The sequence below is a fragment of the Gadus macrocephalus genome, chromosome 22, assembly GCF_031168955.1.
Source record: "Gadus macrocephalus chromosome 22, ASM3116895v1".
Classification (NCBI taxonomy): domain Eukaryota; kingdom Metazoa; phylum Chordata; class Actinopteri; order Gadiformes; family Gadidae; genus Gadus; species Gadus macrocephalus.
The window spans coordinates 17,099,696-17,125,525 of record NC_082403.1 but is presented as its reverse complement, the minus strand read 5'-3'; the positions used below and the strand labels follow the sequence as shown (position 1 = coordinate 17,125,525).

The 25,830-nt window shown below is 43.5% G+C and overlaps 3 protein-coding genes across 3 annotated transcripts; 1 reads left to right on the top strand and 2 right to left on the bottom strand.

Moving 5' to 3' along the window:
* Positions 1 to 456: 456 nt before the first annotated feature.
* Positions 457 to 8,213, bottom strand: snrnp40 (small nuclear ribonucleoprotein 40 (U5)). The gene is made up of 10 exons (XM_060043351.1): positions 8,054 to 8,213; positions 7,591 to 7,720; positions 7,362 to 7,455; positions 6,830 to 6,995; positions 6,477 to 6,599; positions 5,269 to 5,389; positions 3,726 to 3,808; positions 1,826 to 1,887; positions 951 to 1,054; positions 457 to 708 (listed from the first exon to the last, which is right to left on the bottom strand). Exons 1-10 carry the CDS (start codon positions 8,162 to 8,164, stop codon positions 659 to 661), a joined length of 1,044 nt encoding a protein of 347 aa, XP_059899334.1. The 5' UTR covers positions 8,165 to 8,213; the 3' UTR covers positions 457 to 658.
* A 112-nt stretch (positions 8,214 to 8,325) lies between these two features.
* Positions 8,326 to 11,733, top strand: zcchc17 (zinc finger, CCHC domain containing 17). The gene is made up of 7 exons (XM_060043352.1): positions 8,326 to 8,406; positions 8,962 to 9,108; positions 9,225 to 9,325; positions 9,442 to 9,533; positions 9,615 to 9,715; positions 10,309 to 10,466; positions 10,836 to 11,733. Exons 2-7 carry the CDS (start codon positions 8,970 to 8,972, stop codon positions 11,010 to 11,012), a joined length of 768 nt encoding a protein of 255 aa, XP_059899335.1. The 5' UTR covers positions 8,326 to 8,406; positions 8,962 to 8,969; the 3' UTR covers positions 11,013 to 11,733.
* Positions 11,734 to 14,461: 2,728 nt separating this feature from the next.
* On the bottom strand, positions 14,462 to 17,146 carry fabp3 (fatty acid binding protein 3, muscle and heart). The gene is made up of 4 exons (XM_060043354.1): positions 16,941 to 17,146; positions 15,597 to 15,769; positions 15,324 to 15,425; positions 14,462 to 14,900 (listed from the first exon to the last, which is right to left on the bottom strand). Exons 1-4 carry the CDS (start codon positions 17,011 to 17,013, stop codon positions 14,847 to 14,849), a joined length of 402 nt encoding a protein of 133 aa, XP_059899337.1. The 5' UTR covers positions 17,014 to 17,146; the 3' UTR covers positions 14,462 to 14,846.
* Between the last annotated feature and the right edge of the window lie 8,684 nt (positions 17,147 to 25,830).

Here is a 25,830-nt window from a genome sequence, read left to right as displayed (position 1 = left end):
CAATAATGGGAATACAAACGGGGGGCTTGAGGCTGTTCTTATGCATTAATTATTTACATGAGTGAAAGTTTGCAGTTTCGTCAGATTGTTGAAGACGTGAATTGAAAATAGCCATACTCAGCTATAGGCTCATAGAATATCACTAAACACTGATATAAAATGACTCATCTCATACAATGACCAGTGAAATCGGATACCAGAGTTATATTTAGTGAACCAAGGTTTCTTTAACAGAAATTTTATATTATATTAAAATAATATACCTTTGATTTTCATCGTGTCCCAAAGACGCTTTACACTTAGACCAAATACATTAATATAAAAATACAGCCAAGGATCGTGGTGACGTTTTAGTACCAACAAAAATGGTTTTATTTGACTATGACGTGTGAGCCCCTGACGAATCACATTAAAATGAAAGTCATAATACACAGCTTAAAGGAAGGATGGCGAAAACACTTTTAAAGAGTGAGTTTATTAAAAAGTAAAAGCAAAAACATATCCAAGCTGTTGGACTGAACATAAAAAAAGTTGAAATCCATGTCCTGAGGTTGTTACTAGACTCTGGAATGTCTGCTACCCGATTCCAGAAGAGGATTCCCGCTCATATCCCCATACAGACACACACACACACACACACACACAAAACACACAAACACTATTGAATTTCTCCCATGTATAGCCGCTTATCACTGGCACCAGAAAGCACTGTGGAGAGAGAGAAACAAATAGTTAACTGCGGTGTTTGAACTTGTTAACCTTTTTTTTTTTTATATACCAACCGATATATTTCCCTTCAATTTTATATTAATGCGTGCATGTGAACTACAACTGTAACCCAACAATTCATAGATACCTACCAACTGCAGCACCATGTATAGAAAATAGGGCTAGTCTAGCCACATGGGCCCTATCCACCTAGCGGCCATCTTGATCTCAGCTGGTCTTACCTATAGGTTCCTCCGGGTGGAAGGCCACCTCGTTGACGGAGCCAGCGTGTCCGGGCAGCTTGTACAGGATCCTGCGGGAGGTGGTGTCCCAGACGTACACAAACCTAGAAGGAAGAGCCAAACACATGGTTAACAGACTCATTTAAAGAGGACTTTATTACGTTTCAGAATATTGTGTCCGTTGCCATGACAAATACATGCCTGCATCTATGGAAGCTATCATGACCCAAAAAGACCCCTATTGGGGACGGAGGTTCTTTCCAATATCACATACAAGCATTGTCTAATAGTTCTCCACCCCGCAGCCAGAAGACATGGACAGATAGTCATCTTGCAATTGCATTTGATTTGGAGGGGGTAGTATTTGTCAAACACTATCAATGAGATGATAAGGACCAGAGCGACAATAAGTGGAGAAAACAGGGAGAGCGCGCGAGAGAAAGAGAGATGCAAAGGCAAGATAGACTGAATCTGGAGTAAAACAAGACAAACAAGACTCAGTTGGGAACGAAGGGAGCCCACAGCAGAGGGCTGAGTGGGCACTATCACACTGGTGTGTTTGATTCACTAGTCCCTGCAGACGAGTTTCTGAATGGGAACACAAGCAGCAACACCAGGATGTTCAATAAAAAAAAAATTACATTACTGTACAGTTTCACCAAAAAATTTCATAATTCTCACATCCTAACCAATGATATCTACCAAAATTTCCCCCTTTTACAAGAAAGACAAAGAACTATCCAAAATCATGTCACCAAATTGAAATAATTGGTGTTTGGTCAACCTAGTAACCGGCCAAGAGCACAGCAAGTAATGATGAATTCATTGAGAAGTCAAATATCAGCATAGTACACGTCTATGGAGCAGCGTCTCACCTGTCGGCCGAGCCAGCTGCTATCTTGCTGCCGTCTGTAGACCAGGCGCACCTCAGCAGGTTCTGAAAGATAATCCATCATAACCGGGACTTAATAGGACTTTTCACCAACACATGGGGAGATATCTGGTGTATCCTGAAGCAACCAGAACACAGAAACATCTGGAGCTTGTCATAGCATCTCAAAAATAGTTGTAGATATAGTCGCAGAGTTGTTGTTTCATTAGTTGGAAAGGGGAGATGGGGAGAGATTATGAAAGGCAAATGAGAATTGTATCTGACTAAGGGTACAATAAAGTAAACAGTCAGCCATCAAAGCACGCGGATAAATGTGGGTACATAAACCAAATAATATTGTGATATCACAGTAACAATAAAGCAAAATATGATAAAATGAATGTGCTGTTTTTGCCAAGACACTAGGTTCATTGTTGAGGTTGTCAATGTTGATACAAATCAGCCATGATTCTGTTCAACTCCCGCCTCTCACAGCTTTTGTTTATTCCAAAACAGCACAGTTGGAGTTTGCTTCCATAGCTGGATAAGTAAGTGTAAGTGCTTATCCAGCACTTAAGTAAGTGCTGTAAGTGCGTATGAACGGCCCGGTCTCGGTTAGAGACACCTAAACCTGGAATTTATATTGCTACGACTCAGTGGTTGCACTGGACTGGCTTAGTGGGGAAAAGTGACAGTTGTACATTCATACAACTGGTAACTGAGCGCTTCATTTTGATGCAGAAGTGAATGCTCATGCTTAAATGATCACACTGCCTAAAATGCATCTACTATCTTTGCTGAAAACCCTTAAGCCCAACTCACACCGGCGCCGAGTCAAAAAGAACGCCCCCATTATTCCGGACGTACTAGCCCACACCGGCGTCGACTAGACGCGCGGCCCAACTAGGCTTCACGCCACCGTCCTATTACCTAGCGTCACCGCCCCTGAAAAAGCGTTTTGTTTTTTTAAAGCTGTTTGGTACATCCCGGCTTGATACAAGGTCCTGTACACATGGAGATTGTTGATTACCTAGATAAATAATTCCACAATGCAAAAGGAATGAGCAATGAAAGTAAATAAAGTGTGTAAAGTGACTAAACGGTAAAGTGCCCGACAGTACATAAAGTAACTATGAATAAATGTGACTATCATTGTAAGCCCAGAGGATCATTGGCATCAGGGCCATGTATGTAGTCATAAAACAACTGGTATGACGTTATGGTAGGCTTAGGCTATACCGACTAAGTTTGTTGATCTGCTTCTTTCAAAACATATCACAACAGTGCTGCAGCGCGCCGCTTCCTATTGGTGCTACGGGCGGCTTCTTAGGCGCATGAAATGCGCACTGCTGTGCTTCGGCGCCGGTGTGTGGCCGGCTTTAATTTACGCCTCATCTCCTCTTAAAGTTTGTGAGCATGCGCAGTGGCCTGTGAACACAGACTGTATAGATTTGTTCGTTTGTTGGCACAAACAGCAAGGGCAGCTCATAGGCGCTAATTTGTTTTGCATAAAACAAAAATATAGCTTTGGGAGTTTCTTAATGCTTGTTTGGAGTATAAAAAAATTTGATCCCGGACTGCCTTATTTCGGAAAACATGTACACCGTGAGAGGAATTGGGAGTGGAACAAAGATCATGGCTGATTTAATCTGGACATTGACAGCTATTAACATAGGGTCTGAGCAAACCTGACCAACCCTCTAAAGAAAAAAAAAAAAAAGGAAAGTAACATTGGGGTAGGAAACCATTATCACAATAATATATCTATACTAGCAAATCTATCCAATTGGCCTTTTGATTTAAGGTGGCCGAATGGCTGCTGGGGGTCAAAATGTGGCATCACTCTATTGTCTGTAGTGGTACATGCTGACGCAGATACGACCAGCGATGTACCCTCCAATTACCTTCTCAAAGTTGTGGACATTCCCCTGGAAGATCTTCACACACCTCTCCTTGGGAGCGAAGGGCCTGACATCCCAGATGCGCACTGGACATGGAGATCAATAGATTATATTAAGCATAACTTCAGTAAAATTCACTCTCTGGCCCAACGAACACTCAATGGAATTGATGTTGACGTCTTGTAATTTTTAACAACGCGGTCCCAACCAGTGTCAGGGGAGTGTAGTAGCATACAGAGATATTCAACGAGATAAACATTTGAAATGGCAGCCAGTACAAGTGGATCTGATGTGGTGAAATGCGATTACACAGGAATCACAGCACCATGTGTTTCTGAATGTGATTGCAGACGGTGACGTATCGACCCTGTCTCTTGGAGAACACAAACTGAGCATGTTTGCCTTCACTGGCTATATCAGGTTCTTCTGAGCGCGTTACGCTTCCCAGACACCTAAATAAAACGCCCCGGTGTATGTAGATATGTTGAACTCGGGCTGAACCGCTTAGGATGTCTTCGTCCAAGATAGGGTTCATTTTCTTGTACACATAGTATAACACAACGGTTTTTGTTTGTGGATCTCAGTCTGTACTGGCAGTTGACTTTGATGTCCGCTTCCAAGAGTGTTAAGCTTCAAGGGCACTTATAGTCAGGGCTCCAGAGTGCGCCTAATTTGGGCGCACATGCGCCTAGAATTCAGGGTAGTGCGACCAAATATTTTATTTGGGCGCACCGGTGCGACTGAAAATGTATCTGGTATAATTATTATTATTTTATTTTTTTACAGAGCAGTCTATTCATAATATTGTAATGACCACGGAAAGGCAGTGAATGAAGTATTGATTAGACAGCGATTTATTAGATACCTAATAAACCGTTGGAACACGCAAGACCGGTAACAATAGCAACGCCGGTAAACAAACCCGCGAAGCCCAATCCAGGGGCCTGTACTACGAAGCTCGATTAGAGGGTTAGCGAGGTATGTTGAGCTGAAAGACTGGGTTAGCTGTACCATGAAAGTCGATCTCTTTAAGCGTCGCTGTATCACCATTGGTGACTTACGCTCGCAACCAAACCTGTTCGGGAGCAGCTTTTCAGCGAGTCTACCCGGAGATCGGCTACTTATATCGGCGTGCGCAGCTTCCTAGCCCCTCCTCCGATAATGGCGTCACCATTTGTGGGTGTTCCCATGGACCACGGCGCACTTATCGTACAGGCGTCTCTCCGGAGACAGAGGGTTTTTCGGGACAGAACCGATCCCTTGGCATTGTCTGACGATATTCTTTATGAGAGATACAGATTCTGCATTTATTTTATGGTCAAAATATTATTAATCAATGGTGTCCCCCCCCCCCCCCCCCCTCAACAACTCAAAACTTGGGTGCACCATAAATACGTGCTGGTGCACCCAAATTAAAAATTTAGGCGCACCAGTGCACCCAAGGAAAAAGTTAGTCTGGAGCCCTGCTTATAGTACAACACCAGTGTGGCGGGTTTCCTAAACAACATGCCTCATTAAAGTGCTCCTACAAGGCAGACTCCCCTACCTGTGTTATCCATGGAGTTGGAGAGCAGGTACGAGCCCTCTGAACTGAGGCTGAGGCCCGTGATGGAGTCACTGTGACCGTGCATGCTGTAGATGAGCTTGTTCTGCCTGAGGTCCCACACCTGCACGGCACAACGCAAAGGAACATCCACCTTTATGTTTAGCAAATCACATAAAGTTCTCCCTGCAAAAACGTAAAATTTGTTGTTTGCTTTATGGAAGTCACCCCCAAGTTCTTGTGGGTTTCATGACCAATGTCAATGTTGTAGGCATTTGGTTGAAAATCCAACGCACTAGTGGTGCAACGGTTCACGGGTTACCCGTAATCCGTACGGATCAACCCTCACGGTTCGGGACGCGAGTGATCCGCTGATCGGCTGATAAAAAAAAAAAGTTGTGCGTTCACGTGATCAGCGCATGTTTAGAGGACAATTCCGGTATTAACAACATCATCAAGTATCGTACCGAAATACAGTTTCTGTTGTGTTTTATTTGGCGTTCCGTAAATCCCATTGAAACGGAAACCGGACATGTTCATGTTCGGTTGTAGTCTTTTCGCTCGGTTCTCCGTATCAACAGTAGGGCTAGAACTGAGCGAAAAGACTACAACCAACCCCCCTTGCGATGAGCAATGAGTCTTCCAACCGAAATCAATGGATTTACAAAAGGCCAAATAAAGCACGACAGAAACTGTATTTCGCTACCATACTTGATGAAAAAAAAAGATGATGAGGATGTCTGCATTGCCTTGGGAGAGTAGACTCTAAACTCTCCCCAGGCAATGCAGACATCCTGAATTGTAAATCCAGGGTTAGGGATTATTAACTATCCATGTTAAAAATAAGGAATAATGCCTCAGATTGCAATTTTTTTAAATATTGAGCAGGATTATTACTTAATTTTTCACTTTATTTTGTTTTTACACATTTGAAGATTTTATTCAGTAACATTTGTCTTGTTATCTTTATTGTTGTTGTTGATCCGAAAATGATCTGACCCTTGACTCAAAAACCGTGACACGATCCGAACCGTGAGTTTTGTGATCCGTTGCACCCCTACAACGCACAAATATAAAAATAGCACTTGGTAATCATCAGTGATTCATGATGATTCAAACTGCCACATCAACACAAACCGAAATACTGCATGCAAGTAATTTATCTAATGTGAATGCGATGCATTTTCATTCCGATTGCTGGAAGGCTGTACCTTGATGTCGTTGTCGATGCCTCCAGACAGGATCTGATCACTGGTGTCGTTGAAGGTGACCGCCAGCACCTGGTAGGTGTTCTGGAAGGTGTGGACCGCCCCCTTTTTACGTATGTCCCATAACTATCACAGCCACAAAACATCAAAGCGACAACAAAAGTTTGGTTTATATAGGGTTCAAGAACATTTCATACATATTTCTTACCATCAATTATTCTTGCATTTACCGCTGTTCAAATACGATCACACCACCTCACATCCACAATCAACCTTAAAGATAGGTATATATCTTTTTTCTTCTTAAGTAACAGTAAGCGATACTGTGATTGGTTGCCGGGCTCCTGTGGCTGTACCTTGACGGTGCCGTCGTCACTGCCGGTGCAGACCAGCTGGGGGCCGCGGCGGGCTGGGTAGCAGGAGTTGACGAAGGAGCTGTGGCCCTTCAGGCGTTTCAGCCTCTCCCCTGTCTCACTGTCCCACACGCCCACCGTCTTGTCCGTGCTGGCTGAGAACAGCGTGCTGGACACACAGGCAGAAACTTCCTTACTTGTTCATATCGAGTTGGGACTACAGTACACGTTTTGTCCTGGTATTTTGTTGTTTTATGACCTATATCCTCATGTAGTATGAGGTTCTAACAGTGCCCTCATGTGGTAATAACGTTTGATCCATCACCTTGAATTATTAATGTATTCATTTTCATGTATTAATAGCTACCAACTGTACCCAGACTAGATTCTACAGTTGTGGCACAGCTACTCAACACGCCAAGTTCCGCTCATTTTCAGCCTTCTGTCATCAACATTTCTATCATTTTGCAGTTTTCCTTCGTGATACATTTCTTTAGTTAATCTAGGTTGTTTTTCGTTATTTTGAGAATCTTACCTGCCATCTGTGTTGTAATGCAGCTCCATCACTGCACCACTGTGCCCCTTAAGAGTAGCAAAGTTATCGCAGTCTCCATACACGTTCCACATCACTGGAAGGGGCGTAAAACAGAAAGCCAAGGTTACATATCTAATCTGCCGAAATGAATGTCCAAGAAGGCATACTAACTTTTTGAAGGACCAGCCTCGGAAGAGTAATCTAATACTTTACAGATTAAAAAACGTACATATGAGTCTGTCAAATCCCGAGGAGGCCAGTGTGGCTCCGTTGGGGTGAAACTTGCAACAGTAGACCTCTCCTTCATGACCAGACATCAACATGATGGGAGCCTGGAGGCTGGAACTCCGCGGTGGACCCTACGCAGAAAGACGACCATATCAGCTAATAAACGTATACGTAATCATTATGAAATCTGCATACCTCGGAACACCGATTTTGAATGGACTAAATGATGATACAGGACACGTAGAGAGTACAGGGTGATGCATTCTGATTTGTATGACAAATAAAATCAACACGCATCAGAATACAATGGACAGTAGTACAGCGTTGAGATTGAAAGAGAGCGCGGTTATACTTTGCAGTCAAGTATTTTAGTGCATTAGAAACTGAAATGGCTGTTTTGCAGCTCTTTAGAGCATTTGCAACTAAAACCACACATTTTGTTAGCAGACTTTGACTTTCCATACCATGGCCACGAGTTGTTGCGACTGAGCCGCAGCGATCAGCTCCGTGCGGGGCCGCTTCACACCGGTGGCGACCACAGCCATGTCGGCCGCTCTCTTTTTCTGCTCGATCATCCTCGCTACTTTATGAAACGTTGATTTAAACTTGTATAAATTCCGCAAATGAATGAACACTTTCGAATACCAACGTTATGCTAACAATGGCTTCTCTACGCGTCGGCCTAGTACTTCCGTTAGTGGCGAACGTCCCGATTGGCTGGTGTTGGCGCTGACCGCGTTGATTGGCTGTGGTGCATGTTGACAAACTCTTGCGCACCGGATGTATTACTGAATCGACTCTCCTGCAAACACGATAGGTAATAATAAGTATTGTTGAAATGATTTGCCCTCGATATAAATAAGCACAACTAATTGATTACGCCATTGTGTTAAGTCCTTTTCAATTGGGTATTTCCGCCTGTTTGCATTTTTTGGGTAAAACTTGTTTAGCCAACGTTAGCTATTGTATCCAATGAGCTTAGCCCACTAGCATGGTCCCCACACAGTGAACAGCGCACACCGGGGAAGGGGGCACCCCATAAACAAACCTTGTACAAACCACTATTACATCTGCATAGATCAAATTGTGTCTACAACAAACCGACTTTATACTAGTTCTTCAGTATTGCAGTAAAACACACAATTATCCATTCCATACAAATTGTTTTTACACACCTTTCCATTCAATTCCATTGAGTTTTTACTCTGGCTAAAATGTTTAATGATATGTACACTTATGATAACACTTTGGCAAAACATATAGTTACATTATCGGGATCTTCACCTTTAAGGTGAACAACACATTAGTTATTCCTTGTCCGTCATTCCACTGTGATCCACTTTGTTTTTTCCCTTCCACAATTCCGCTGCAGTATTAACCATGTCTGATTCGGATGGACCCCCGCCTGAGCCAGCAGGGCTTGATGGTCTCCCTCCCATGTACAGCATCGCTAAGGGGGAAGTGGTCTCTGTGCAAACGTATGGAGCGTTCGTCCGCCTCCCCGGATACAGAAAGGAAGGTAACTGAGTGTGTGAGTTTGTAGTTGAGCTCAAGTTTGAGCTCAAGTTTGTAGTACATTACAAAATACGAAAGAACATTAACGCGCCTCAACCCTCTCTCTCTCTATGAAAACAGGCCTCGTACACGTGAGTGAGATGTCGGCCTCACGGGTCGAGAACGCTTCAGAGATCGTGGAGATGGGAGAACAAGTGTGGATCAAAGTCATTGGAAGAGAGGTACCCACACACACACCTCCTGATACAGTGATGTGTAATGAATAACCTCACCCTCAGATTAGATAATGTGTTCTCAGAGAGCATCACCACCATTTCTCTGTCCTCTTGTGTCTCAGATTCAGGGTGAGAAGGTCAAGTTGTCCTTCTCCATGAAAGCTGTCAATCAGGGCACTGGGCGGGACATGGACCCGAACAATGTTATGGCCGAGTAAGTTTTGCTAATTATTTTTCGCGGTGTGTGTCCTCCTGTGCCCATGTGAGTTAATCATATCCCTATGTGTGTTCATAGGCAGGATGAGAGACGACGGAGGAGCTTCAAAGATCACACTGGGAGGAGAATCACTCTGGACGCGGTGCTGAACACAACCTGCGCCAAGTGTGGCTGCAAGGGTAAGGGGCCACCTGGGGCACGTTGTGGTTTGGAGCTCTTATGTTGACGTCAGAACGCAGCATTACACGTCTTTTGTACTCAGATTTTGATGGAATGCTTTGATTGTTCGTGACCTCAAATCACTTGGGATTAACAAATCGACCTCATGACAGTTCACAATGTTTATATTAGGTGTGACAGTGTTTCCCCCAGCACTGTATGGTTAAGGCGGCCGCCTTAACAACAATAGGGCCCCGCCTTGACTACCAATGTACTGATTGTTTTTTTTTAAATATATGTATTTATTTTATTTTTTTATTTTTTTATTATTTTGCATTAACAAAATACAAAACTCTCGTAGGGTAAGGAAACATAGTTCCATCAGGTTCAAAAATATAGATAAATAATGCATTGGCAATACTGTCCACAACAATAGTCTCGCCGTAAAGCTTTTTGAATGGTATTGAAACGGCAGCACCTGATGGTTGTATATAATACTGAGAACTGAACCCCCACCACCTCGACTAAGACCTTTCCTGGGGGAAACACTCTATGAACCCCTGTATAAGGGACCTCCTTCTAATTTGATTAAAAATGTGCGACCTTTTCTCAGGTCACTTCACAAAAGACTGTTTTTCTACGCCGGGGCTGCAGTACGCCCTCCTGCCTGACGTAGGCGAGGAAGAGCCACAGCCGCCTCCACAGCCGGCCTCCACAGTACCACTGCAGCCGGACGCAGAGAAGAAGAAGAAGAAGAAAAAGGAGAAGAAGGCGAGCATACAAACGTTTCTGAGATAGTGAGATGTGTGTGTGTGTGTGATACAGAAGTGGTACATCGTTCACCCCTTCTGTATCGGGTTATAATACCTTCAACAATCAATGAGCTAAAATATGTATACAAACAAGTTATACATGAGTATACTATTAACAGCATAGTAATGATGCTGTGGTGGATTGCTTTTCAAGCAGCACATTACTTACTTTCCTTATACTTTCCTTCTATGTTAAGCCCTCTGGTGAACTTAGATGAATTGTTGTCGTTGTCTGTTGGGATTTTACATTCGTTCACCAAGCAGACTATTAATCTAAAAGGGCAGCACATGAGAGACCTATTCAATTATTTTATTTTATGACCAACAGGAGAAGAAGGCGAAGAAGAAGAGGAAGAGAGAGAGGAAGGACTCTGACAGCGACGGCAGCAGCAGCAGCGACGGGGCGACAGCCTCCAAAAAGGCCAAGAGAGGGCGCCACACACAAGACCGGGAGGACAAAAAGAAGAAGAAACACAAGAAAACCAAATCCCACAAACACAACTGAGACACCACGCTTTTATTTCAACACACACGCTCACACATGCACACCCGGTTGCAACCAGAACAGCTCCAGAAGGAGAAGTGTTGGAGAGCAGAATGATGAACGGACTTCCTCTTAAACTATTCTTAAGCAAAATCAGTAGACGTCTTTCACCAGACATTTTTTTCTTTGTGTTATTTCTCCTCATAAACGGAAGCTTCCATAATAGTGAACATTAGCTAAGGACTGCCTTTAACGTATTTTATTCCACATGCCAAGCAAGTTCAGAAAAAGGCAGACGTGGCGAAGATAAGCCTGGCTGTGTCCTTGAGTAACCCCAGAGGCCAGAGGGGCTTCAGGTAACCAGATAGGTGGACCAAACGTCCATCCCCATTGGATATCCTCATATTGTTTACAACTCTCGGGTTACCTGTAGTCCAGGAAATCCAATCAAGGAAGACAAGGTTTGTACTGGTTGAATTTTGTTCAACTACTACGAAATGCAACAAATGACATGAAATCAGATGCCTTAATAGGAAGTGGCAAAAACAGACAGGAAGTGGATACCCACACAGACACTGACAGAGATCATGCACTATGGCAGTATCCTGTTTCTGCCAATCTCTTCCGGTGTGTGTGTGAATAGTGTGTGTCATCCAACTGGTCATCAAATGTCTGCTTAGTGTTCACAGTCTGCATGTCTTACCGTCTTGAGTCCTAATAAAAAACATCTAAGAAATGTTAACACTGAAGGATCCTTGTTGTAGGTGGACAGAAGCATCGTAGGTTTATGTGGAGCTCTGGAAGCACTCGATCAATTGAGGTCATTGGATCAGACGGATAAGAGCTGTTTCACCTGCACACAACAGGTCGGCTCAGACTCTGGGAGGTCACACACGTGGTGGTTACAAAACATGACCCAGTTGTGTTTGTTATCGGGGGTGAGCAAGATGACCTTGACCAGTGTCAATAGAAGATAAGGGTTCATTTAGAACAAACATTGAGTTTTCTACTGTTAATCTTGATTTGCAAATAGCTTGTACAATGTTAAACAATGTGGGTCTGGAGGCAATTTACACTGGTTGGCTCATGAATCGCACCAGTATGCATGCAGAAGTTGCTTGGCACCATGATTTATATGCATGTAGTGAGTTGGTTTCGATAAAGAATTCTTCAGAACGCTGGTTTGTTCGCCTGGCAAAGCCCTCATCAATCAGGACCTCCATCAATAACGCCCTCCAACTCATCAATCAGGACCTCCAACTCACCAATAACGCCCTCCTACTCATCAGTAACAACCTCAATCAGGACCTTCTCCCCAATCACGCAGGTCACTTCGAATGAAAATGCCTTTTGTAATTCTGATGGTTCCGTAAGAGGACAATTGCATAGCTAAGTGATAGCTCAGATTCAAACATGTAGACGGGTGTAATTCAAGAGCTAATGGCTATTTATTTAGTGACGTCCATCAGCGTGAAGCTCTCTTGAACTGGCTAGACACAGTGACCCTTGCCCTGGTTGGCACTGTGTTCTAAACACATGACACCCCAATCTACAGTAGGAAGGTATGCTCCGGTAATAGCTCACTGCAGGTTTACAAGTAGAACCATACGCACAAGGGCCGGTGATCGACAACTCCATGGTTAGGTCACAATTTCCCTTCATCTAGCCAAGGTAAAAATAACCCGCACATCAGGCTGTTACACTAAATGGTGCTGTAGAATGTTGGTGTATTTTAGTGTCTCTCTGTTGTTCACATTTCTAGTCTAGGGACAAGCCAGGGCCTCTCATACTGACGAGGTGTTCTGCCATTAATTGAACCGACCTGAGCCCTGTACCACGAAGCTCGCTTAGAGGGTTAGCGAGGTATGTTGAGCTCCAAGCCTGGGTTAGTTGTACCACGAAAGTCGATCTCTTTTAACGTCGCTGTATCACCATGGTGACTTATGGTCGCAACCAAACCTGGTCGTGAGCAGTTTTTCGGCTTAGTCTAGCCGGAGATCGGCTACTTAAATCGGCGTGCGCAGCTTCCTAGCCCCTCCTCTGACAATGGCGTCACCATTTGTGGGTGTTCCCGTGGACCCCGGCGCACTTCTCGTACAGGCGTCTCTCCGGAGACAGAGGGTTTTACGGGACAGAACCGATCCCTTGGCATTGTCTGACGATATTCAGATTTCAGACTTTATTGTCATTGTGCAAACAACGAAATTGGGGTTCTTCATGAGAGATACAGATTCTCATCAGAGGGTGTTCGTTATTTGATCGTCCTTTTGGACCTTATGTAGACAATGATTACTGTTGCGCATTGTATCTCCGTGACAGTGTGCTAGAGTGGAGGTAGCGCGTCAGTCTTGAATTTCTGCGCGGGGGGTTCGACTGCCAAGTGATGCAAATTTATGTGAAGCATAAAAAGTCCTAATTCTCATGCATATGGAATACTTATTCACTAAAGCTTATGGAATTATATTTTTGTGCTTATTTCGAACTTGAACCCATATTTTCAAGGCCGTGCTGGCACCACATGGGGGTAAAATGCATGATGATAGACCGGCGAATTTGAACCCCGGTCGCTGGCGTTCGGGTCTTATACTAATCCACTACGCTACAGCCGCTACCTCTCAGCGGTCGAAAACATGCTATACATTTCTTAAATAGGGTGTATTTAAAGTGAATTCCCTAAATTATAGAATAAGGCAGGATGGACGTTGCTTATGCATTTTTAAATCATCATCATTCTATTTGGATTAATGGCGAACAATTCTGCATTTGGCATAGTTATTTTACAGACAATATGCAGAATCTTTTCACTTAAACTCATATAGACTGCTTGATCTATCGTAAAGGTGAGAAAAATGACGCAAAAAACGCCCCTTTCACGTGAACGCGCACTGAACCTAAGCGGAAAACCTGGTTCTACTAATTGAATCTAAAGTGAGCTTCGTGGTACCATTTAACTCTGATTGCGAGTTGCGGGTCTGTCGAGCCAGGTTTTCCCAAGAAAGCCTGGGTATGTTCAGCGAGCTTCGTGGTATAGGGCACTGGTCCTCCGGGACATAGCCAGGGCCAGATGCCTTATCAGTGCTGAGAGTGCGTCTGTTTTCGTGTTATTCATATATCCCCTTTTTGTATAATACTCCACCAAACCCTTTGGTTCGACGAGAAGAGGGTTCGACAGCCAAGGAACAAGTCATCGACCACCGGGTCCACTATAGATTATTCAACCTAAGTCTGTATCTCGCTGTATTACATCCTGGAATAAACCATCTATTCAACCCTCTAATCCAACCTGTCAAGCTGCTTTGATTTCGACTTCAAGAATTACTACTACGACTGAAAATACACAACGCAGAGTCTGTCCGAATAGTTTAGAAATAAGCTGAAATCAAACAGTGCCTTGAACTTATTTTTTATTTACTGAGCAACATTTTACATTCATACACTTTATTTTCAAAGTACGTATTAAAGAAGTACCATTTTGAGTTTTCAATTTCTTTATTTTTCCAACCTTTCCATTCCTGGGAACTTGTTCGGGAAAGGTTCAAATACTTTTGGCACAAAAAGAATAATGAGATGGAGGGACACTGGGCCAGATATTTGTTGAGGAACAATATAATAAAAACTTGAACACAGTGGTTTATTCTCAGTATGGTACAAAGAAGCAGTAAACAACAAAGCGAAATGTCAGGCTAAAAGGAGCGGATGTCAACAGTGAGGTTGTAACTGGGTACACGGCGAGAGAGAGAGATTGTGAGGACAACTTCTACTCCCTCTCACCCCTTCCTTATGTCTTGGTTGAGGGTCTTTCTCGGTTAAAGTTGATGTAGCTTTGGTTCTTCCACGCTGGAGGATGCTGGGTAATTATTCACCCTTGACGTAGTGCCGTGTTGATACAATGTCTCCCATTGTGAGTGTCTGTGAAGGAGACAGAGACAGAGAGGGGGGGGGGATAAGAGTATACATCAAATAGATGTATACATTCAAACCCATAGTACATAGCAGACAGCAAATACTTAATGTCAAATGGAAACAAATAAATGCACAAAATGCACAAAGTTAACCTTATTCTCACCTCTGTACATACCCAGAGGGTAAGATGTACTAAGGGTAATGTTTTTACGAGTCATTCAGCAGATGTTTGTATCGAAAGTGACTCAGTGAAGTGACATACTCAATTCGAATATATGTGGTGAAGCAGCAGACAGGGTTTGGGCGCCTAGCTGATAGACTGCAGGGGTGGGAGTTCATATGCTTTCGGCTGGGACATTGCCTGCCATATGAGCCGCTATACACACACACCATCCCTCTAAAACACGAATACAGATAACGTCTACTGACCAGCAGGAGGGTGTTGTCGGTGACTTCCCTGACCAGACTGGTCTCCTTGCCGTCCCACTTCTGGACGTGCACCAACTTGCCTCCGTCTAACGTAACCAGGGACTGCAGAACACACACAGATGTGATTAATGCTTTACATACACACACACATAACCGACACACAGTAACACACTCACTACAGTAACGCCATTGGTTGGTCGAAGGGAAAACACCAGCAAAAAGTTTTGCGCCGCAAAAACGAAGACAGTCGGCGATGAACCTCTGACCACTCACCGCGGACTTCCTGTCGTCGGCGGTGTTCTCCTCGAACTCCTCGCCGATCTTGAAGGTGATCTCAGAGTTCTTGAAGGTGCTCTTGGTCTCCAGCTTCACCGTGTCGCCGTCCACGCTGATGATGGTGGTGGGTTTGATCCGGCCGCCCACCTGGCGCATGGCGAAGCCGATGCCTGCAGGAGGGGGCAGAGGGTCCTGGGTGATGTATGCTCAAGGGAGGGGCGGCGAGGGCCGGACTACGTCGGCCTGTTTCCGACCTTTGGTTTATGCATCGAAATACTTTGAATGAGTACCAAAGGATGTGTCCGGGGACCGTGTCCCGTTGGGGAAGCAGAATAGCATAGCATTGCCCTGCTACTTTCTTTGAGCCAACACCCCAACCAAGCGAATCTGCTCCGTACGTATTAACCCCCTCCGTCCCGGTGTGTCCTGCAGGTCCGGGCCTGAAGCCTCTTGAACCAATGACCTATGAGCAGCCTATGGGCATGTGTGCGCACGTATGTGTGTGTGTGCGTCTGCAACCCGTTGATTGGATGACAGTGTGGCCCCCCACCACCACCCTACTTAAAGCAGCCCCTCCCTGTTTCAGTAGAAACATACTAGACATCCAGGGCCCACGGACTGCCACACTCACACAATCAATACGGAGCACTCCGGATCAACGGGGTAGGGGGGTCAGAGGTGGAGGCGGTGACCGTACGAGTCGGTGGTAACAGGGTTCTGAGGTTACAACAGGATTAGACGCCATGAGCAATGCATCTCTGTGTCTCTTCCCCCTCCCACACACACAACCCCCCCCCCCCCCATCTCTGTGCGAGATGCCCCCCCATACATTCCGGTTTAGTGCCCCTCTTCCCTGCTGGCGACCCAGGAGTGGCATTCCCAGTCAACACAAGCGGCACAGCCTTTCAACAAAGACCATCTTTGAGGAGAAGTACCAACATATGCTTTGAGGTGAATGTGTGTTGCTGCTGCTCGCATTGTTGAGCACACAAAAGGTCCTCACAGTGGGGGGTAGTTTCTCCAGCCGGCAACATCAACCCCCACCCTCTCTTTACAACTGAGTCTCTCTCTCTCTCTCTCTCTCTCTCTCTCTCTCTCTCTCTCTCTCGCTCTCTCTCTCTCTCTCTCTCTCTCTCTCTCTCTCTATATATATATATATCCCGGGAACGTGCTCGATTCTGCAGTCAGACACAAATACACACATACACACAGCATTAAGCGCGTTCATCGGCCCCAAACGAACTCACACTTGTGCACACATGGTGCACACATGCAAGACCCGCAGCCGACACACCCTGCATCACACCCTGCCCCACGCGCACACACAGAGAACGTGCTTACCCAGTGCCTTCATGTATTCATCAAAGTTGATGCTTTCCTTCATGTTCCATGTGCCTACGAATGCGTCAACCATGTCTGCAGCGCGACAGTGAGCGAGACTATGAAAGAGAGATAGAAAGAGGGAGACGGAAAGAGAGCGTGTGTATGGTGTGAGAGGAGGAAGAAAGAAAGAATGAGAACTACACGAGAGGGAGGGAGAAATGAGAGCGGGACCCACAGCCTCTGCTTGCGTCTTACTGGCTGAAATCGCACCGGCTGTTCGTGATGTCATCAGGCTGTGCATCGGGAGGAGGGAGGGAGGGACTTGAGCTCAACCACAGGGATGGCGGGAGAGGGAGGGTGGAGGGAACCTAAAGTCCCGGCTATTAGGAAAATGGAGATGGGATGGGGGAACAATATTTAAATAATTGCATTGGCCAGGGTAGAGGATATTCTATTTCATAGTAAGTCCGAACTAGCTTGCTGATTCTGAGCAGATTGCGTTTGCGTATGCGAGTCTGTGAAAAAACAATATTAAAAACATTCAAACATGAGCTTGGCCTCCTGACGTCCTTATCAGCAGGATTCTAACCACAACTTCCATCTGCCCCCCTCTCCCACCACACAGACCCACACACACACACACACACACACACACACACACACACACACACACACACACACACACACACACACACACACACACACACACACACACAAACACACAAAATAGGGTAAAGGCAACTTTTAAAAAGTCCCACTTTCTAATTCCCACCGTGTTCTCACCATATTCTCACTGTATTACAACAATATCCCTATTGCATTCTAACTCTTCTCATTATAGTCTAATTGTGTTCTCTCTGTGTTTGAAATGTGTTCTCATTTCGTTCTCTCTGTATTCAAACTGATCTCATTATATTCTCTTTGTATTTTAACTGTGTTCACGATGTGTTCTATTGTGTTCTCTGCATTCAAACTGATCTCGTTATATTCTCTGTGTTTTAACTATTGTTATTGTGTCCTCTCTGTATTTGGACTGATCTCATTATATTCTCCGTGTCTTTGAACTTTGTTCCCATATATTCTAAGCGGCCAGGGCTCTCCTTGCCGCTCTCCTTCCCCACCTCCTCTTTCTGAACACACACATGTGTGTGACTAAATAAATATGTGCGGTGAATGGGTTCGGTATTTGACACAAACAGGTGGCCAGCGAGCCAGGAGAGGGAAGGGAGAGGGAGAGGGAGGAGGTGGAAGGTCGAAGTGATTTAACAAACGGTTTCGTTCTTTATCTATATTCTCACTGTTCTCTGTTCATTCCACATGCATTCTCACTTTATTCTCACTCAGTTCTAATTGCATTCTCTCTGTATTGTCGGTTCTCACTGTATTCTTTCTGTATTCTGACTATATTTTAACTGTATACTTACTTTATTTTCACTGTATTATCTTTGTGTTCACACTACGTTCTCCCAGTCTCACTGAATTCTCACTACTCCCTGTATTCTCTCTGTATTCTCACTATATACCCACTGTATTCTCTCTGTATTCTCACTATATACCCACTGTATTCTCTCTGTATTCTCTCTGTATTCGCACTGTATACCCACTGTATTCTCTCTGTATTCTCACTATATACCCACTATATACCCACTGTATTCTCTCTGTATTCTCTCTGTATTCGCACTATATACCCACTGTATTCTCTGTATTCTCACTATATACCCACTGTATTCTCTCTGTATTCTCTCTGTATTCGCACTATATACCCACTGTATTCTCACTGTATTCTTACTGTGTACCGACTGTATTCTTATTGTATTCCCACTGTATTCTCACTATATACCCAATGTATTTTCACTGTAAACCCAATGTATTCTCAATGTATTCTCATTGGCTACAAATGAATACACTGTATTCTCACTGTATTCCCACTTTATTCTCACTATATTCCCACTGCATTCCCACTGTATTGTTAGATATTCATATTGTATTCCCACTGTATTCTCATCGTATTCTTATTGTATTCCCACTGTATTGGCAGGGATGGCATGCTTTAATGTTATTGACTCTAAAACTCTTGTGGAAACTGTTACACAACTAAAGCCATCCACCTGTTGCCTTGATTCTTTACCTACCAACCTCTTTAAGAATGTTTTTGACTGCCTAGCAATAGACATATTGCAGATAGTTAACAACTCTCTCCAGTCAGGCAACTTCCCAAAAGCCCTGAAAACTGCAGTTATTAAACCCCTTTTAAAAAAGCGGAGCCTAGATACCTCTATTATTAACAACTACAGACCAATATCAAATCTGCCCTTCATAAGTAAAATCATTGAGAAAGTTGTCCTCCAGCAACTTAATCACTTCCTGGCATCAACTGGTTGTTATGACACCTTCCAATCAGGATTTCGACCCCTGCACAGCACTGAGACCTCCCTCATTAAAGTTGTAAACGACATCCGTCTTAACACAGACTCTGGCAAAACCTCAATACTAATGCTACTAGACCTCAGTGCTGCATTCGACACTGTAGACCATACAATACTTTTGGACAGGTTAGAAAACTGGGTGGGGCTTTCAGGCACAGTCTTAAATTGGTTCAGATCCTACCTACAAAATAGGAACTACTTTGTTTCCATCGGCGACTTTGTATCAGAATCAACCAACGTGATGTGTGGAGTCCCACAAGGTTCGATCTTAGGACCCTCTTTATTCAACATCTACATGCTCCCACTAGGGCAAATCATGCATAATAACAATATTGACCATCATTGCTATGCTGATGACACACAAATCTATGTATCGCTATCACCAAATGACTATCGGCCCATAGATCTGCAGTGCCAGTGCATTGAGCAAGTGAAAGACTGGATGTGCCGAAATTTCCTTCAGCTAAATGAGGATAAAACAGAGATAATTGTATTTGGTGCTAAAACGGAAAGGCTTAAAGCAGGGGTTCTCAAAGTTTTGACAACTGAGGGCCAATTTAGGAACCCAAAATTTGACTGAGGGCCGCCAAAGGAAAAAAAATGTTGGCGGGAAACGCCGTCAGCATCCCAGTGGTGAAAAAACATTGCACCCGCACCGTGGACCTCTGGGAGTGAAGTCAAGTGAGGTCTAAATCATGAAACTGAGGTTCACCCTTTCAAAGTAATGTACAGCCGGATTAAAACTAAAAAATGTAAAAGGATTTAATTGAAAGCTAGAGAGAGTCGAATTTTATTTATTTATATTTGTTTAAATTAATATTGCTAAAAAAAATAAAAAAAAAAGTTTTTTTTTTTCTTTTTTTTCTTTTATAACTTACATAATTATGTATGTCATTGCGGGCCGCCAGGAATGATTCCGCGGGCCGCACTTTGAGAACCAATGGCTTAAAGTAACCCAACACCTTCACTCTCTGTCCCTGAAAACCTCAATCAAAGCCAGAAATCTAGGGGTTATCATGGATTCTGATTTACATTTCGAAAGTCACATCAAATCAGTCACAAAATCTGCATATTATCACCTTAAAAATGTAGCAAGACTTAGAGGGCTCATGTCCACCAAAGACTTACAAAAACTTGTACATGCCTTTATCACTAGTAAGCTTGATTACTGCAATGGTCTCCTTACAGGTCTCCCAAAACAAACTCTAAGGAAGCTTCAGCTTGTTCAGAATGCTGCTGCTAGAGTTTTAACAAAGACCAAAAAATGTGAACATATTACACCAATTCTTAAATCGTTACATTGGCTTCCTGTAGGTCAGAGAATTGATTTTAAAATCATGTTGCTAACCCAAAATATTTAACTGATATGCTTCCACTACATAAGCCTTCTAGAACACTAAGATCTTCTGAGACCAATCTGTTAATTATCCCCAGAGTAAACACGAAACATGGGAAAGCAGGATTTAGTTACTATGCAACAAATAGCTGGAATAAACTCCCTGAGGATTTAAGACTTGCCCCAACTCTGAGCACCTTCAAAACAAGATTGAAGACTTTTATGTTTGCTTTAGCTTTCTGCTAAATCTTAAATACTTTACCTTTATTTTACTAAAATGCCTTTTTAACTTTCAATTTAATTTTCTCACTTTCTTAAATACATTGCACTTTCAATTTTACTTACTAAAAAGCCTTTTTAACTTTCAATTAAATTTTCTATTTTTACCAGAAAGATACATGATCTGATACCAGAGTTCCTTTTAGGTCGGGTTGGAGTCCCGACGCGGATACCAGAGAGACTGTTGATCTGATCTTAAATACATTGCACTTTCTATTTTACTCATTTCTTTGCATATGTTTTCTTTTACTTATCTATCATTTTATTTTATTGTATAACAATGTTTATATGTGAAGCACTTTGAGTCTGCCTTGTGTATGAAAAGTGCTATATAAATAAAGTTGCCTTGCCTTGCCTTGCCTTGTATTCTCACTGCATTTTTATTGTATTCCCACTGTATTCTCTCTGTATTCTCACTATATTCCCGCTGTATTCCCGACTGTATTCTTATTGTATTCCCGCTGTATTCTCACTGTATTCCCACTGTATTCTCATTGTAGTCTTATTGTACTCCCACTGTATTCTCACTGTATTCTCACATACCCACTGTATTCTCACTGTATTCTCACTGTATTCTTATTGTATTCCCACTATATTCTCACTGTATTCATATCGTCCACTCTCCTTGCCGGCTCACCTTGCCCCCCTCTCCTACTCTATCTGAACGCACATGGGTGTGTGACTGAATGATCAAGCAATAAATGTGTGTCCGTGTTTGGTGTTGGACACAAACAGGTGGCCAGCGTGTAGGGCACGCTGAGAGGGGGAGAGGAGGTGAAGGGTCAAACTCCTTTAACACTGTTGGTTCTTATGTCCGTCTGCCTGCTTGATTTGGTGTTCAGTTCCAAACCACTATTTCTTTTGTAACATTATTTATTTTTGGGGAAGGAAAGACACATTGCCTCACTGCATCCTCTTGGATAACTTATGCTTACCCTATGTGTGTGTGTGTGTGTGTGTGTGTGTGTGTGTGTGTGTGTGTGTGTGTGTGTGTGTGTGTGTGTGTGTGTGTGTGTGTGTGTGTGTGTGTGTGTGTGTCTGTTTGTGTGACTGTGTGTGTGTGTGTGTGTGTGTGTGTGTCTGTTTGTGTGACTGTGTGTGTGTGTGTGTGTGTGTGTGTGTGTGTGTGTGTGTGTGTGTGTGTGTGTGTGTCTGTTGTGTGTGTGTGTGTGTGTGTGTGTGTGTGTGTGTGTGTGTGTGTGTGTGTGTGTGTGTGTGTGTGTGTGTGTGTGTGTGTGTGTGCGGTGGGTTTGTGCGTGTGTATATATATGTATGTACATTTATGTTTGTGCCTTGTGTGCCTGTGCCTGTGCACATGTGTGTGCATGTCGTGTTAGAGGCTGCACAGCCAGTTGGGTTAGAATTCACTCCTGTTCGACTGGCAAACAAATGGGGCAGGAGTTCTGTCACGCCTCAGGTTGACAACCTTTCTGTTTGTTTGGCGGCGGGCCTGGATGGGAGCGTTTGCTTGTGAACGTAAGCCAAGAGGATAACTAGATGGACAGCTGGATGTTCCTACCTCACACCCTCTAAACACACACACACCCTCGCTCACTCGGCCACTGGTCGCTGCTACCAAATTAACAAAACTCACTTTCTTCTCTCTCTCTCTCTCTCTCCCTCTCCTCTCTCTCTCTCTCTCTCTCTCTCTCTCCCTCTCCCTCTCTCTCTCCCTCTCTCTCTCCTCTCTCTCCCTCTCCCTCTCTCTCTCTCTCTCTCTCTCTCTCTCTCTCTCTCTCTCCCTCTCCCTCTCTCTCTCCCTCTCTCTCTCTCTCTCTCTCTCTCTCTCTCTCTCTCTCTCTCTCTCTCTCTCTCTCTCTCTCTCTCTCTCTCTCTCTCTCTCTCTCTCTCTCTCTCTCCTCTCTCTCTCTCTCTCTCTCTCTCTCTCTCTCTCTCTCTCTCTCTCTCTCTCTCTCTCTCTCTCTCTCTCTCTCTCTCTCTCTCTCCCTCCCGCTCTCTCTCTCGTTCTCTTTCTCTCTGAGTTCTGAAATAACCATGGTTACAACGAATACAAGGCTGTTTTCCAGCGGTGCCTATATGGACTTTAAACCTTATCAGAAATTCCTGCTTTAACAAATATTACTTCAAAGTAATCCCTGTGCATTCATTTTTCAAATTTGAATTTGAATTTGAACAAAAATGCACTACTTTATCGTTATTTATCAATTGTTGATTGTTTTTATGTCTTTAATGTGATCCATCACAGACTACTCTTTCACTTTTAATGGACAATAACGTTTTCGAGCCATCAAGCAATATGGTGCAACCACAAACATCCGTTAACTATAGTGTTTTATTGTGTCTTTCTTTGTGTTTATTTAAATTGTTATACTTTCGCTTTTCAATAACTGTTTTGTCCTAGTACTGTAGAATGACTGTCCTAATTATAGTCTATTTTGTTAAAATATATGCAGGTGGTTCGCTTTTAAAATGCGTCTGTCTCACTGACCCATTCCCACTGTTCTGTATCTATTTCCTTCCTTATGTTTGATCCTACTCACACATTGTCGTCCCGTGGGGAGGGGAGTGGAAGGAGCTGTGTGATTATTACTATTTTGTAACTCAGGGGTGGACTGGGAATTTATTTTGATTCCTGTCCCCCCTCTGCTGGTCACTTATTATAATTGCAATGAGTGTATCCAAGGCCTTAATGGCAATGGCTGATTTACTCACAAATTAAATCATATTGTTGTGCCTAAATAAGCCAAATAGAATTAAGCACTGAGGTTCGGTGAAAGGAGCAATATCCATTTGTAGGAGTAATCTCAAAGACAATAAATAAATTGTCCAGTAGCTTATATGTTTATTGTTTGATTGATTCTATTTTGCAGTCTATAAATCAGAGAGAGCTTATAAATGTCACATGTTCAAGGTGTCATAATATACCGGTAGTTATTATATGACTTTATGAACAGGGTGGAATTAACCCGTTGGATTTCCCCGTTAAAGAGGCGATCCTATTCATCAATAAGAAACAACAAGGACCCACAAATCCTGCCTGGATAGTTTTATCACACCTCACTAAAGCAATGCCTAGCTTAATTTAAACTAATGGGCTCATCATAGCGCCACTACACTAGAGTCTAGCCACCAGCTACTGGGTTACAATCTGATCTTTGTAGTTCAGATTCTCATTACATGTGGTCCTAAATCTGTTACAGAGCGGATTCTTTGCAAGGCGACCTCAGTCTGAACAATCACATCAAAATTATGAAACTTTGACGTCACTCTAGATCGACATTGGTCATCATTCTGCGCTGGCGACATTCACTCGAGGACTACAAACATGGAGGCCAGATGCGATTGAAGTTTTTCTGGCGACCCGTCACACCCAACTGCCTGTGTGATTTATTTATCCTGAATAATTTCGTGAATGTGTCTTCGGAAACATTTAGGCAGATGTTTCACTGAAGCTCTACAGAATCGGGTTCGGACGGAGACGATCCGAAAGCCAGGCAGCAATCATACGTCAACACTACTGTATATCCAATTATGAATTACAACTAAATGCAGATTTCCGTGACCACAATGTTAACCTCCGGTCTATGTTTAAGTTAGGCCTATAGGCCTATCTGCTTTCCAAACTCATGGAAACTGTCGGAAAAGTCCAGCGATCCATCCATCCATGAACCGCCTGCACGATCCAATAATCGATTGTACTCAAGATCATTATCGTTGCTCTCTGAAACAAAATATAACATAGGCATGAACAAATATTCAATCAGCTATCAATGTCCATAGATAATTTAATAACGAAAATTCAGGTCCTATTGTCTGGTTGAGTATATTTCCAATGTATATAATGTTCAAGAGGGCATAATAAAGCTATATTAGGCTACTTATAGACAGGTTGACAGTTGACAGCTAAACAGTTACTTTCCCCTTTAAACAGTGTTTGGATTGTGCACCTGCACACAATTGAAGTAACCACGCCACCCTGTGGCTGTATCGAGAACTGAGCTGATAACCGTACCTAAAATAAGGGGTATGTGTGTGTGTGTGTGTGTGTGTGTGTGTGTGTGTGTGTGTGTGTGTGTGTGTGTGTGTGTGTGTGTGTGTGTGTGTGTGTGTGTGTGTGTGTGTGTGTGTGTGTGTGTGTGTGTGTGTGTGTGTGTGTGTGTGTGTGTGTGCACGCCTGTGGGGGTACCCTTTACAGCACTGCACCCCATTTTCTCTTCATGGAAGAGCGCCCTTTGGTACATGTAGCCCCCCTAGAAGGCTCTTTATAATGGCACCCTTATCTATTTGAAGGCCCCCACAGGGAACGTCAGGTTTAAAGCATTGTAAGGGCACATTATGAGGCACTGCATCGTGTTTCTGCACTAAGTGTGCCGAGGAGGATCTGTTATTGAAGTCTCTTCATGATTTAGTGCGTGAGGGGGCTACTGGCTGGACACTGGACTATCCCACCTATAAGAGGAGCCTCTCTATGTCGGGCCTTTGATGTCCTGGACAGCCGTTCATCTGATCGACTTCACACCATGGCGTTTGTATTGCTGAGAACCCAAGAAAGTGGAGTGTGAATGGTGAAGTTGTTTGGAAAGATGTAATCAGCAATACCACCGGGTCTGTGGTATTGCTGATTACATCTTTCTGGTGAACCACAGGCCGAGCCATCGGCCCTCTTCCAACAGCAATGTTTTGAACGAGCACTGCACTAGTAATGTAAACAAAACAAACACCATGATGTGACTTACTCCAAAAATAACACATATAATAGCAACACATCACATCTCCCTCCTTGATATTGATTTAAAATATATCATAAAAATATTACTTAGAAATTACACACACACACACACACACACACACACACACACACACACACACACACACACACACACACACACACACACACACACACACA

What these genes read in the sequence shown, in the direction of transcription:
- zcchc17 (XM_060043352.1), top strand. Translation starts at nt 8,970, where the DNA reads ATGTCTGATTCGGATGGACCCCCGCCTGAGCCAGCAGGGCTTGATGGT. An exon ending in TCAAAGTCATTGGAAGAGAG is followed by an intron (nt 9,326 to 9,441) that starts GTACCCACACAC and finishes CTTGTGTCTCAG; the next exon opens with ATTCAGGGTGAGAAGGTCAA. An exon ending in AGAAGAAAAAGGAGAAGAAG is followed by an intron (nt 10,467 to 10,835) that starts GCGAGCATACAA and finishes TATGACCAACAG; the next exon opens with GAGAAGAAGGCGAAGAAGAA.
- snrnp40 (XM_060043351.1), bottom strand. Translation starts at nt 8,164, where the DNA reads ATGATCGAGCAGAAAAAGAGAGCGGCCGACATGGCTGTGGTCGCCACC. An exon ending in CATTACAACACAGATGGCAG is followed by an intron (nt 6,996 to 7,361) that starts GTAAGATTCTCA and finishes CTGTGTGTCCAG; the next exon opens with CACGCTGTTCTCAGCCAGCA. An exon ending in GTGACGACGGCACCGTCAAG is followed by an intron (nt 6,600 to 6,829) that starts GTACAGCCACAG and finishes TGGCTGTGATAG; the next exon opens with TTATGGGACATACGTAAAAA.
- fabp3 (XM_060043354.1), bottom strand. Translation starts at nt 17,013, where the DNA reads ATGGTTGACGCATTCGTAGGCACATGGAACATGAAGGAAAGCATCAAC. An exon ending in TGAATACATGAAGGCACTGG is followed by an intron (nt 15,770 to 16,940) that starts GTAAGCACGTTC and finishes CCCCTCCTGCAG; the next exon opens with GCATCGGCTTCGCCATGCGC. An exon ending in CCGACAACACCCTCCTGCTG is followed by an intron (nt 14,901 to 15,323) that starts GTCAGTAGACGT and finishes TCTCCTTCACAG; the next exon opens with ACACTCACAATGGGAGACAT.